This window comes from Osmia bicornis, chromosome 5 (assembly GCF_907164935.1).
Source record: "Osmia bicornis bicornis chromosome 5, iOsmBic2.1, whole genome shotgun sequence".
NCBI lineage: Eukaryota > Metazoa > Arthropoda > Insecta > Hymenoptera > Megachilidae > Osmia > Osmia bicornis.
In genome coordinates, this window is record NC_060220.1 from 11,311,160 (window position 1) to 11,326,690 (window position 15,531).

A 15,531-nucleotide genomic window follows, 5' to 3' on the forward strand; every position below is an offset into this window, starting at 1 on the left:
CGAGTGGGTATTACCGAAAAGAATTTTACGATATTGAGGTCGGCTGCGATGGGGAAGTTACGAGCATCCTTGATGCACAATACGTTCACTTTACTTCTTCCATGCTTTTAAAAATATTAAACCACGTAACGAGATGAACTCGTTATCTCGTCATCTATTTATTTGTTTAATGGCTTTATCAACCATTTTAGTACAATTAATTCTACGAAAGTCTATAGAACTTACAGATATCCATCTTAGGTGTTAAGTGAATTTTATCATTTAACGAACGGGTTAAATATATGACAACGATCGTCAAAGCGTTAACATAGCACATATAAAAAATAAAAATAGCAAAATAATAAACTCGTAATATAAAATAAAATAGAAGTTAAATACAAGAAATCGGCAACCATAGAGATAACAATGTAATAATATTCTGCTCTACCAAAGTTAAAAATGAATGTAAAATTTAACGAGTAACTAAAGTCACCGTCAGTGCATAGCGAGCGTCACCGCTAGTAGCGAAAGGGTTAAGTAAGAATGATTTGGGGACAGAAATTGATAGAAAACAGTTGGTCGTATAAGAAAAATGCTTTGGAGGAGTCTGTATCGGATATCAAGCATGAATTACGAAATTGTCAAGAGACTCCAGAGCGAGCCAGAAACGTGAAAAGTCGATTTCTCTAGCCGGGCACAATGCCCGAGCTACAATGAAACATTCTGGCAGTAGTATATTCGACCTCATAACGAGGTATGGTTGGGAAATACTATCTTCTTTCGTGTATTTCTTTTTTTTGTCGCTTAAATTTCTATCATTCTTTTGTTTTAAACGCTTAGATAATACAATCAAAGCAATATAATGGATGGAATACATACGAAATTGTCTTCGAAACATAAACACCCTCAGCTTTCAATTAAATTGTACATTACCGAGTTCTCGGACTCTCGAGTTTTCGCTGGCGGTCAATACTGGTCGTGTTATCGCTCACTTTTGTTTACTAAGCTCTTCTGTTTGACTTCTATTGCACACTGTGACTGTTAAATTCGACCAAATAAGCGAAACTTGAATACGAACCTAATGTAACAGGTTCGCTAACAATTTCTGGAAATATAAAGAAAACTCGGGATGAAATAAAAATTAAGCTAGCGATGACCGTATAGACAGGAAAACGGAGCTGTAGGAACAGAAAAAGGCGTTTCTTTGTTATAACCCCGCTTTTCGGAACTCCTATATATCCGAATCGCATGCCGACGGACCGCCAGCGAGAACAGATCCAATCCCGCCGCCACCTGGCGGTCGCCAATCCGAACTAAGAGCATCCGGGGAGACTCGCGCCTTCCCCTTCCACTAAACGCCTACAGAGCTCTGATTTAAACGCGAATGAGCTGAGAATATTAATGACCTCTATCGATCCTGGCTTGATCGGTGACATTACATTTTCCAGCGACACCAGTTGACACCGATTCCTTTAACCTTTAACCTTTAACCGATGCACACTTGTGTTTTCTGACAATATTTACAGAGTAAATCTGGCGTTTTAGAAGGAATAATATTTAGTCGAAGCGTTACCGACGGATTTGTGCTGATCTGTCGCTACTTTTAGGCGATCTATCGATTCGTCAGTTTTGCATTAGAAAAATATTATACCACGGAATAATTATCAAAGTTTATAGAAACGAGCAAAATGGAGCTAACCACTGAAAGGGTTAATCTCACTTTCGACCTAATTTCAAGCTAAAACTAGCTTGCACAAAATGCACCGTCGAATTTAGAGCGAAAGTTTAATAGGTCGAAATCGTTCGACGATAATTAAAACTATCATTGTTTCTATTGTTCTATGCAAGTTTCCACGTCGTCGCATAATTTTCTCTGTTGTAACAAAACGGACAAATGATATATGGGAAGTGCGATATTCCTTGCGACTTGCATCAGGAAAACACTGCTCCTTGGCATCGGTCGCGTAATCGTAACGCAACGGTCGGTTGGCATGGAGCATGATTTCACTGGCATAATAAAATGATTAGTATTCGTGATATATTTGCGTGTACACCTGATGTTTCCGTCGAAGAAAACCCGTGTTAATGAAAACTGAAATATTCAGATGCTTTACGACGATGTACCAGCTGCTTGTTTTACCATCCAAGCGATTTGCTGAAACTCGCTGACTTCCGGTGTTTCGTTCGTCTCGTATTTACGACGAGCTCTCGATCATCGCGGAAAATTCTCCGAAAATTCTGAAAATTTTCATTAATATAGCCACGAATTTATCTTTTGATTATTGAAATAATTTTTGTAATTTTTTATTAAATTATATTTCTCCTTAAAATATTAAGCTCTGACACTGAATATCCGCTTAACCCTTTAGGGTTAGATGGGTTAAAAACTGTCCCACCTTTTGCTTAGCTTTTTATGCATGGTGGGATATATTTTAACCCACCTCGAAAAGTTGAAATTAATATTTTATTTAAATTTTTTCATTCAGTTGAAAAACAAAATTCTGTGCAACTAGGATTTTTATTTTTCTTTAAAATCGTATGCTTCAAAGAATTAAGCAAAGAAGCGATCCACTCGAGCGATTATCTAATTAATTTATTCAGGTTATTTTCCTGCAAATTAGTCTCGCACAGAGTAACCTCAGCGGACCAAAAAGAAGTATTCAAACTAGATACATTTATGTTCCTTACAACCGAGAGGAATAGTAATAAATTTATAGTCGCATCCGTGGAACACAAATGCATCGGTTGCATGAAAAGGATTCAAAATGAACGAATATCTTTTATGATGCATCGTACATCCGTTTTGTGCAAATTTTACGCAGACGTTAAAGAACGGGTTGCATCCAGAGATAACTGTCCCAACAGCCATGGCTCTCTAATTACGACTCCGCTAATTAGTAGTACCATCGTGTACGTACAATTAACAGTTTGATAGTTTAATGCGCTTTACGTTCGCTACACCATACACGCATAACGAGTATACATATGTATTTATCACTCGTGCATAGTGATTCTATAAGGTTGTTGCGATTAGAAAATTTTATTACACTTCAAGCTGTATCGAAATGAGAAAAGATAGGGAAGGAAATGAATTCGAAACTCTCCAACGAATAACAGTATCGATATTTTCTTGCATAGCTGAAATTTGCATTTTGCATGCTGCATTAAGTTTCTGGAGACCTTTGCTAGCCATCGCCTGCTCGTGAAAGGAATACTTCCGTCGTCGTGCGGAGGGTTTAAAAATATTCTTGCTCCAGTTTTCCTAGCTGGCTTCGATATTTCAATATCCGTCGACAGGTTCAACCGGAATATTTATATGTATATAATAGCGAAGTAGCATCCTTTGAACGAAAACTCGAGGGGACCAGTGTCGGCGGTATTCTTTTAAGAGTTCATCGTCACGGTTCATCCGAGACGATAACGAAGTCGATTTTGACCCGTATCAAAAACTTCCATGTGTTCAAATATCCGGTCTAGGAAAGGTTAAAAGTCATTTCCCACTGCATGATCGGCTCTTGACCTATACACCGTAATTTTTCCATCGACGTGTCAATCGTGAGATCTTCCATCCATCAGGAACTCGACGGATCTTGATATTGTCTCTTCTGGGTGACACTTCAACTTGGAATGATAAATCTGGCCGGATCGAACGAAAGCAAGCTCTAAGGTTTTACCAAGGGGATATTAAGGTCCCCTATAAATAACCGTAAATCACGCTATTTAGGCTCGCGTTGCATACACGTATCCGTGAAACAGCTAACCAACCTGAGATTGCTAACAGATTTCCCTGGGTTCGTATTGATTTTACCTGGCAAATGGCTGCTTTTCATCGATTCCAGCCCTATCAATGTCCATTCGAACAATAGAATGCAATTATAGAAGAGTAAAATACAGGCAGATGTAACCGAATTTCAATCAAACATGTTTCAATTTAAATTATAAATGAAATATTTTTATTTGAATGTTTAAACCAATTTTAGTTAATTCGAATCGAGTTACTCGAAATTAATCGCGAACCCTCTGAAAATCCTTTATGGAACGACCAGAAAAAATCTGTTCATTGCGATACTTTAATTACTTCATTTGTAAAACCAACCGTGTTTTATTCGAACGTGTTATTTTCCCTGTGTAAGCCTGATTTGATTGCGTGCGGATTAAAAATGTAATTTTATTTATTAATCAATTTATTTTTAGGCACGAGCAAATTCATTCGTAGAAATGATCGTTAATAGAAGCTCTATGCGCACGTTATCATCGGTGGCCAGCAAAATTTATTTATTTGTTTATTAAACGATTGATAGCTCGGTTATCTGCGTTTCCCGGTGCGCGACTAAACACGAACCATTGCAGTTTTTTAATCTGTAACAACGGTATAAAATTCACGACAAACGGATGTTGGGAGAAACATCGCTTCCCAATTTTTCGATGACTGCGGACCGCGAAAAAAATTCACCGCCAACACGTGTGACCGTGTTTTAATGAATCGAACGGGTGCACGTTGACAATTCGACGGGCGTTAAATTCGGAAAGCCGTTAAACAAATTCGTCGAGTGATGGAAATGGGGAAAAATTCAGTATTTGATCGCGACCGAGCGAATCGTCGAACGATCGGGTCGATCGAATCAACGAAACGTGTACAATTTAACTAACATACCTTTTGCAACTTGTAATATTTAACACTTTGATGGTTACACACGTATCGTGGATTCTATGTGATCTGCTAATGGAATGAAATTTAAAAGCTTCGATCAAATAAATCGGTAATTTTCAAATTATAATTAATCTGGGGCGGACTGTCATGTTTTGGGAAAAGCTTTTCCGGGCCTTTATATTTTGAAGGGCTATATATCGTGTGCGAACTCGAGGGCTGGCAATAAAAGTGGCCATTGCCAGAACCTCGGCTCGGTAGGAGGAATAGCTAACTGTCGAGAGATGGAAAGCACATTAGGAAAAGGAATGCGGGTACGATTGGTCATCGTCGATAAGCCACGCCTCCCGCACACGCATTCTAGATTATCGCGCGCTATTGGCCGATGCGATCGTGCACTAATCGCGTCGCTTGACAAAGAAGAAAAATGAGACTTTGCGACAAAATGGGATGGTACGAGGTCAGCGTTGCGGCAAACTTTGAACGCGAGGATCAAACGTGGGGACAGGGCGGGGCGTGCGAAGTGCTCCCTCTGCCCCTCTCCCGTCCCGCTGATGTTCTTTCCATCTCTCAATTGTACCAGGGTAACGAAAGCGGTCCTTGAAGGTGGAGGGTTATTTCTCCCCCTTCTAATTTTCCTTTGGACCAACGCAACGGTTTGATTTTCGAGAAAAACGGCAGAAGGTACCGCACCATCAGCTCTTTCATAATGAACATTTTTATTTCTTACCCATTGTTTCAATCATTATGCACTCACGTCACATCCTAAAAATCTAAGCGTCGAATAACGGTATGCATTCAAATTTATTAAAAATATCTTATTTATCTTCAAAGATAGTCGATGAATATCTGGATTCGAGGATTAAATTGGCATTAATAATCCTAATTAATTCAGGTTCGAGTAGCATGGATTGAAGTATTCGTTAATGAAACGATGGTGGACTATCCTCCATAAAAAGGAAAAAATAAATAAAGTTTCACAAGGAAGAAGAATTCTTCCGTGACAAATTGGATGCGGTTAAAGAGGCTGCTGCACACATCTCTGCCGGGGCGGAAAGTTTTTCAAACTTTTTAATCCGTCCTATAGCTTCGAGGGTCGAGGTTCTTCTCTTGTTTAATTCACGTTGCTACAGGTTAAAAGAAACACCGAATCTTGAATTACCTGATAATATAACGTTTAATCGTGTAAGAAATGAAAATGAAAAGAACGCGATACAGCTATTTTTTACTATCTAGTATTCAAGCTGTGCTTTCGAAAAGAACCGAATAAGAGTGAAAAATGTTTATTTTCAAAAAAAGTCTGTTTAAAACCACCGCCACTGGGTAGCACGTTTCATCAGTAACACCACGGTTAATTGCACAGGAGATATGCAAATTTCCAAGATTCAGCCTTATAACTTCAGTTTACTCTTAACACTTGGAAGATTGTGAATACCGTCTGCTTATAAATTTATAACTTCATTAACGTCGGTATTAGCGGTAAAGAATTGCGTAGAACCTGAAAGACGGTGCAATAAACCTTGGTTAAATTAACCCGAGATAAGATGATATTATAAAAAGTATCCTTAATATTTTTTCCGAAGATTAAAATTAAAGTTATTCGAAGGAAAAAATCCAAAATCCGTTTCGAGATTTCTTCTTTATTTGCAACTTTAATTTCACCTTCATCCTTAATAATATATGTTGAATTTTTCTTTCTGTTTCAGGGCTACGAGGGGTCTCTGCTGAAAGTCACAAGCAAAAATGGGAAAACAGCGTCGGTGAGTGATTGTTTCAACAAATTACCGCTCGTATCTCCCGCTGGTATCTTCGGCTACGCGAATAAAGATAAAAATTGTATCGCTTGGTTTTAACGGAACGATGAAAATCTGTCCTAGATTTTCAATCGTGAAAGCCATAGCTCGGATACGCTATTTTCCATATACGCGTTTATCGGGAGGGAATGAAGGGAAGAGGTAAAAGAAAGGAGTAAAATCGTGTATGGAGGGATCCTTCTCGAATATATACCGATTCCCTTTTACGATTCCCAAGATTTTTCCATCAATCGGCGAACAGGTCGACAAAGTGTCGAGATTTTCTTGCGGAAACAGATGAGAAAACTTGCGGGAACAGGAAGTTTCAATCGAATCCTCTGTCGATTGAGAGTGCTTCGTCTGATTTCGAGAATGCCTCTTTCGCATTTCTCTTTCTTTTTCTTTCCCGCCGAATTCCATTCCCTGAACTGAATTTGAAACAATGAATATATTTTCTATATTCTTTTCTTTGGTTTTATTCAAGTTTTTTTTTATTTATTTCATTCTTTTATGTGCTTTTTGTGGACAGCCGTTAATTGAAACTCATCCTTATTTTTATTTCTAAATCACAAAATCACAAAAATAGGAAAACTTTTCTTTTTTATTTTTTTTTACATATCTTGGCTTTAATATATACCTAATTTGATCACCGTAATTTTTAGGTTTAGTCACTCTTTTTCCCCCACCAAATTCCATTCCCTGAATTGAATTTGAAACAATAAATATATTTTCTATATTCCTTTCTTTGATTTTATTTATTCCATTCTTTTACGTACTTTTAGTTACCCTCATTTTTATTTCTACACAAAAATAGGAAAAGTTTTCCTCCTTTTTTTACATTTCTTGGCTTTAATACATAATTTGATCACCGTACGTTTACGTTTGGTCATCTATTTCTGCAACACCCTGTATAATACCTGGTCGAGATAACATTAATTTATGCGTCCGCCAGTGAAACACTGGTGGCCTGCACGCGACACACAACGTTGTCGCTTTAATGTTGGAAAATCTCCTGGTCGTTCGAGCATTAAACGTTTTCTGTCCCGGTGCTCGCTCTATGTGGTTGCAATAATGAAGGCCTTTACTCGAGAATTCTAAAATAACACCAGAGAGGGATCCAATCGATCGAAAAACGAATGAATTTTTTTGCTTCAACTAGGCTTGCTGCGTCACGAATTTGATCGACCTAATTTTGTTCAGAATATCGCGAAAACAGTTAGAATTAATAATTTTAAACAATTTTAAATTAAGGAAATAGAACGAGGCAAAATCATTTCTCTAAATGAACTCTGCCTTTTCTGACGTCGTTTCTTCTTTTAACTAAATTTGTGAGTCGTCAAGTTTATAACTTTTAACTTATAATTTTTAATAATTTTAAACAATTTTAATCATACATATAAGGTATTTAAACTTGACGACTCACAAGTTTAGTTAAAAAAAGAAACAACGTCAGAAGAGACAAAATTCATTTAGAAAAATGATTTTGCCTCGGTCTGTTCCTTTAATGAAATCTCTCGTTGATCCCTGTGTGCAGGTAACATGACAAACGCGACAATGAAACTCGAATTGAAACAATAAATCTTATTTCAAAGTTTCCGCGACTCTGCAACCGAACGCGATTCTTTATCTGCCTCTTCAACTTTCTGTTTTTTCAAGACATCCTTAGCTCGTTCGAGGATGATTGAAATCGAGGCAAGGAAACTTGAAATGAAAGAAAAACGAAGGAATTTATTTTACTATATTACGAGATTCATTCCTTTTAAAAGCAACGTCAAAAATATTTTTCGAAAACTTTACCGAATACGTTTAGGAAACAAGTTATCCCTGGATTTTTCGTTAATAAAGCATCTCATCGAGAAAATAGATCAGAAGCTGGAACAATGAAACTTTCATTTGATTGTTCCTGTTTTCTATGAACAACTCCCACTGGAAAATGCATAGTCATCGACATTTTAATCTCGCGACCCTTCGATTATACAAAATCCTGCTGAGCAATAGCTTCGCGACAAGTGGTACATGCATAATCGCCTTGCAGTTTTCTCTGGCTAAGCTTGCGTTAGATAAATCATTCCGTTCACTGTTTTATATGTATAGAAGTGCTGTGTTTTGACACGTTTATAATCCTTTAAGTGAGTCGCGTATCTTATTAGACTTTGTTGCATAAGACGAAAGAAATTCATTGTCATTTTCTTAGCACAATCGTGAAACTATTTTACTTTGTTTCTGGATCAATAAAAATTGCACGATATAACTGGCAATAATTGAAACGCAAAAAAAAGTTGTAGTTGAAAATTGATGGCTGTCGTTCAAACAACACGCGACTATTAACTATTAACCTACATGCGACCACTAAGATTGATGTATTGATAAAAATGGGTTCGTCGAAATGCTGATATTACGTTCGGAAATTCTGTGTTTCGATAAGAATCCATAGAATGTAAACGGTGTCACGGAATCGGAATAAATCATGACATCAACGACCTTATCGAAATAGACAAATCTTTATTGTTATTCGTGAGAAATAAATGATAAGATCGTACTAATTGTAATTGTTCAAATTTGAATCATGTTTCTCTTGGACTTAAATCAGTTTCGAAAATTGAAAATTAAGAATTGAAAATTGAAAATTGAAAATTGAAAATTGAAAATTGACTTGTTTTTCGTCAGACGAAAAATAAATTCAACTCTGGTTCGCGGCACATATGGCAGATGATACAGGATAAGGAGTTAAAACATCGCAGTTCGATTGAAACTCTGGATCCGCTCGTGCTGCTGTTCTTAATTCCATTCTCTCGCCGGATAAAATCAGATCACGGTTTCCCGCAAACGTTGGCCAATTCGAAAGACCCGTATCGATTCTCGCGGTAAACGCGTGGAAATTCGTTGGAAACTCTGCGGGAAAATTACACCGTGGAAAGTCCGTTGAACGAGCGATTCGTTCCTCGGTGAATTACAGGCTTCTCGAATCCCGTCTTAGAAAACCGAGGGTAAACTTGAGAGCATCGTCGAAGCAGAAAGCCTGTTCGATTTATGTTTAAGCTTTGTCGGCTGATTCCTCCCCGTAAAATATCGATGACCTTTCGAATATACTCTTCTCTCGAGATTGGGTGTCGTATACGAAAAATAAAAACATGGGAATCCTTACGGTGGAAAGAAGGAATGATGGATTCGTAAGATATTTCTTTTTCTCCATTTATTTGATGACATTACGCTGGTTGGAAATTTTATAGGATTTGCAACAGATATTAGGGTTCTAAAAATTACTATCCCTTTCCTTCGAAAGGTTATTCTCGATTACCTTACTTATTCCGTATAAAAAATCGTAATTTAAGAAGAAAGACGCAAATCATCGAGAACAACGCGACTTACGATTCTGTTTTATTTGATTACAGCCGGTGGGGTTCGTGACTTTTCACACAAGAGCAGGTGCAGAGGCGGCGAAACAGGACCTACAGGTAATAGCCCGTTTCTCGTAGGTATAGAGAGAGAAAAAATGGGCCGAGCTCCCTTATAATTAGACATTTTATTTATATATAGGGTGTCCATGCTGATTTCTGACGATCTCATTATTTTCTTAAACAAAATTATATTTTTCCTTTCGTTTCGTATCTTCTTGTATGTTCAATAATTAAAGAAATAATAATGAACGAATTAGTAAAGACACCTTATGTACACACACATACGTACATACAGGGCCCGCCGTTTTCTTTCCTCTCTCCCTCAATTATTTCTTTTTTTTTTTTATTATAAATAAATATACATATATACATTTGAAAGTTCACCCTGCCTTAGATTCCAGCTGGCACGGGTTAATGCTACGTAGCTCTTTACCTATCAATTACTATACACGAGTACACATATTCTCCTGTCCTTTTTCTGTTTATCTCTTCCTATCTCTATTTCTACGATTAGCTTCTTCCTGTTTTTTACTTGGGACAAAACGTAGTAATACCTTCTCTGTATACGTACCAAGACCGTATTGTAATAACGCTGGTTGCACTGTGTGAAATTATCTATCGATATATGGTGTTGTTTTGCCTCCTGATAAGCGTGTCACCCCTGCAAATCCCCCTCTTTCTATCTTCTCTATTTTACACCCCCTCGTAGAGACAGAAAATTTTGCAAAATTTATACAGAATGTTTGAAAAAAGAAAAATGAAAAATTAATCAAAATTTTCATTATTTTTGAGACATCCTGTACTTGTAACTAGGCAATTCTCTAACCAGTTTCAAATAAGGATAATCGAGAAACGATTCGTCAGAGTATAACACGTTTATCAGAATCTAACCCAGTGTACATACGTATACATACGTACTGTTTATATACATATTTACATGACGTAGGATGTTTCTTTATCACACCACTGCAACTGACCTCACGCAAATCGCAATGTCTTTAATAACCATGTGTAACCGGTTATATACGAGAGAGACTCGAAACATCCTCTTGTCGGATGGACACGTTCGCTGAGAACACCCTGAAACAGACTAACGAACGACCCACTTATACCGATAGCCTACCTACCAACTGGTACACGGATATATATACACTTACACAGACACATATATACACACACCTGACCTTGCGCTAATTTTCCTGTAATTCAGTCACCAGCAGCCCCCTTCATCCTTTGTCGTCACTATTGCGCCATTACTATGGCTCGTTTTGACGAAACTTTCGTCGCCAGCTGTTGATTCCTTATTTTCAAGATCAAATTCCTTTTTGTCAATATTTATGTATATATCATGTAGATACATTCGGGTAAAAAATTCATGAAATTAACAAGACGACTAATCAGACCTTTAATTAACACTTTCATTATTATAGAGTTTGGATGTCGCAGTTCTATTATGATTTGATAACATAAAAGTATTGCAAAATCAATTTGAAGTCTCAGCTTTAATAAAATTAGTATTTTTAATACGAATGTAATTAAAAATGAATAATCATTTCTGTTTTGCGTTCTAATCAATTTTTGTCATCAATTCTTTTTTTTTTTTAAAGAGTAATCAATAGCTGGCGACGTTTACATTAAGGTTCGTTTAAAACTCGATACGCTTAGATGAAAATTATCATTCTTTCTGTTATCTATTTTCTGTTTCTCCTAATACCAAAATCCAGCATCCACGTGTGCTCCCGGTTTACTAATTTAGGGAATCTATTTGCAGCAGGGGGTTAGATTCGATCCTGATATGCCACAAACCATACGTTTGGAATTTGCAAAAAGTAACACAAAGGTTAGCAAACCCAAGCAACCAGCCGCTGCAGCAGCCACCTCGCACCCTGCTCTGATGCACCCTCTAACTGGACGTAAGTATGCACTGCCACTCGTTCACTCGCTGAATACATCTCACCACTATTCTCACCCACTGCACTGACTACAAGTATTCTCCTTCCTGTTGTTTCTCTTTCTATCTTTCTTGAATCTCTCAAAAATTTTTTTTTTTTCAATTTTTTTTATCGTCCCTCCCCTGCACCCCACACGGTCCTAGAGTTAACCCTTTCCGAACTAGTTTGATTACCGAGAGGAACGGTGCATCGAAGTACAAATTGTGATTATTATTTATCAAAACGTGGACTGCAAATTGGGTATCAATTTTTCATTCAAAATCAGGAACATTTCTACAAACCATTAATATCGATAGAACTTTATAAAACGACGGTAATGAAATATTTCATCGTCGAAGCTTCACCAAATCAATTATTGTACTTCTATCACTGCTCGATCCGTTTAATTCGTGTGGGCATGCATCTCCCTCGCGTTCTGTTGGGATACCTTCCGAAACAACGGCAACTCTATCGATCATTCATACAACGAACATCCACGATGCAGTCGAATATAATTCAGCGATAAATCGAATTCTCTGAAAACAGATTATGAAAAGTTATGTTCGTCTGCATCTGTATTGTTAAGAGAGTCGTTTTAATCATTAGGTCGTTAAAATAGAAATTAGCAAGAACCATTTCGGTTCGGTTCATTTTCGTTCGTCCTTTGGAGATGAAATGGAATATTTGAATAAAATTTAGTGGAATGCGATGCGATCAATCTGACTGGAAAAGGGAAATTGAATGTTTATTTTATGACTACGATAAATATACGTTCAGCACGATGATGAGGGTTCTTCAAATAAAAAGTTGGAATTAATTTTTAAGTTTCCAATTAATAATCAAATGATTGCATATGAAAATATTTATTATAAATATCAGTTTCTTATAAAGTTTAATTATTATACTCTACTCCACTTCAAATTGCAAGAAACGTAACTTGTTTCATTTCTGACTCCTCTTGCATAATTACTAAAGAAACGTCAAAGTACCAGCTACTCCTTAAATCGTATGAATAAAACATACCCGCTCGATCGTTACATAAAGTTCAAACGTGAAAAACGATTGGAAAAAGAAAATCAGGTAAACTTGGTAGCAGTCGTCGGAATACCTCGACGGAATGTGTTGAATTATTGAAAGTCCTTCGATAAAAATAGCGAGATTTTCGCGTGAAAAGTGGCAGCCGTGTTACGTTGATAGATCTGGATCGGATTTTTTTGCACAGAAAATATGATTTTTGGCTGGCATCGAAGTTCAGAGGGAACAGCAAAGGTGATTGACAAAAGTCCGTGTCCTTTCGGAGAAGTATTGACAGCCTGTAATTAAAACGTCAATTGCTGTAACGTACGTTTGGGAAACTTTGAAAGGACTCAATTCTTTGACACGTTCTTACTTTTATGAAATATCGTATTGGAAAGCAACAAGGGGGATGCTGGAAAAATTATTCGTTGTAAATTGAAGACCAGGACTTATTGTTGAGGATTTATTCTATTAGATGATGTTAATAATAATATTAGGTGTACAAATTAATTCGGTACCTTTTCTTCATTTTAATCTTTAATTAATGGCTTAAAAAGCCATAGTAATTCCAATTATTGAAATTATTGAATTAATCGTTATTATTATTATTTTGTCTTGTCACTTTTCAAACATTCAAAACTGCGGGAGAATATTCAAATTAAATACATTAATTAAGAAGGCGTAATACTAAAGGCACCAAATTAATTTGTACACCTAATATTTTATTTTAATAGACGGGTCAAATCCCATTAACATACATAAATGAATTTTACAAAAGCAGGTGACGTAAAAGAAAGATTACAGGTAGGGTGACGAGTCGCATAATTTATTCTGGTAGAAGTTTTTCAATCGAATTTCTAAAGGAAGTTACGTTACTTGTAAAAAAATCCAAGCGCATACAAAAGGAGTTTAATGTGATTCGTAATTATTTAAGATGATCACATATGTATATCTGTCGAAAGGAGGAAGATATTTTTAACGAGGAACGGATTGATTAATCTTTAACGATCGATGTTACGAAACGACGACGTTCGTGTCTTGAAATATAAATGAAAATGGAATAAATTAGTTCAGCTCAGCGTCAGGAAATACTGATATTGACCGACATCGGAGAAATCTGATCTCTACGTTCAATAGAAATTACATTTGGTGCGGTTGTTAATTAAAATAAGTAATCTGATACCTCGATGCAATGTTACTATTTGTAGAAATTTGCAATGTCAATTCGAGTTATTAAGTTCTTGCATATCAGACGGAGATTTCAATAGAAATAAAAGACGAAGTATTATTTTTAGAAAAAAAAAAGTAGAACAAAGCTGAGATATAATTTCAAACCTTACGTAGCCACCGGGGAATATGTAAAGCTTAGGAAGGATGAAAATTAAGTCAGACAATATTTCTAGCGAAACTGAGATATTAATCGGTTAAGATACGAAGTTTAACCCGGGAAAAGAAGGCACCTAGAACTATCTCAGGCTAATACGTTCTAATACCACAGAAACAGCGACTAAAAGAATGAAATTGCCTTATTTCATCTACTTTAAAGATTTCTGAAAATTCTGTAGATAAGAAGTTAGGAGCTCTTGTACTTTTAAGTACTTTTCTCATATAGAATATTATTAAGAAATTTTTAAAAATCATTATTATTTATAAAGAGCTTTCATGTATATAATAAAAATGAATGAAATTAAATTAGAATTTTTAAAAAATTTTCGTCGAATTCAACGTTGCTATTAAAGTGTTAAAATTGCTGCGCAAAATTTATAAGAATCCAGGTCTGTGTGTGTCGAAGGATACACCGTGGACAAGCGTCGAGGTGGAAACAGTTCACCTTGTACCGTGCGAAAACTCAGCGATCCGTGCAATTTTCTTGCATACGTGCATTCCTCGACGCGTAAGTAATGCAACCTAGTGCAGCCTCTGCGCGACGACCAACCATGGCAGGATAATCATAATAATTGAAATCGATTACACGAATACGAGGCATTTCCTTTCGATACTTTTCGAAACTTCACGCGTACAAAAATATTCTTCATCCTACGCTATGAATTGAAACAAAGCCTTTCATTATAATCTCCAGACTCGTGCATACTCGCCGTTACTGCATTTGCATTTACAATCAGTTCACTATAATAAATTCTTAATGAATGACGTGTACGCGTCCGAGGAAACCTAAACATCGAAACATTTACATTTACATTTTGATGATGAAAGTGATTTTCAAATACAAAAAAAAAATTCCACTTAGAAATTGGACAGTCGGTTCTTGAAATAATGTTGGATGTGCAAAGCAGAGGACTTGATTTTGTAGATAGAGTGATAGTGAAATTCGCGTTTCACGGTGCTAATGTTTTTCAAACAGCGCTCGTCCGCGTTTCATACGTTTGTCCTTTGTAACCGCGAGAATATTAGATTCACTGGTTTTGATGAAACAAAGGTGTCCCGTAACCGCTATTCACCTGTACTCGCGTCCACGCTTCTTCCACTCCAGATCCGCTCGATACGCTTCACGTTAAAATAAACATTTTATTTAACGTCGCTGGTCGGTTCCCCAGATCGCGATGAAAAAACAACCATGGAAAATAGATTTTTATCCTGTAAATTTCGATCCGTTCGAAGTTTTATCGTTCGTTCTGTTCTGTTATCATTGAACATTCGGAATTATGTTAACGCATTTTCTGTCGCCAGTGACCGATACCGGGAATTTGGTATTGTGCTATTAATATTAAATAGTTAAATATTAATATTAATTGCATTAACACGTC

General features: G+C 36.6%; 1 protein-coding gene across 4 annotated transcripts in view; it reads left to right on the forward strand.

The window, feature by feature from the left end:
* The window catches only part of LOC114878656 (protein couch potato), a 90,272-nt gene that overhangs the window by 46,624 nt on the left and 28,117 nt on the right, over window positions 1-15,531 (forward strand). For 3 of the 4 annotated variants that reach the window (XM_029192702.2, XM_029192705.2, XM_029192704.2), the window contains exons 3-5: window positions 6,334-6,387; window positions 9,813-9,875; window positions 11,590-11,731. In XM_029192702.2, the coding sequence (XP_029048535.1) occupies window positions 6,334-6,387; window positions 9,813-9,875; window positions 11,590-11,731 (259 nt within the window). The remainder of the gene's footprint in view (window positions 1-6,333; window positions 6,388-9,812; window positions 9,876-11,589; window positions 11,732-15,531) is intronic. The other variant, XM_029192703.2, reaches the window with a different exon arrangement.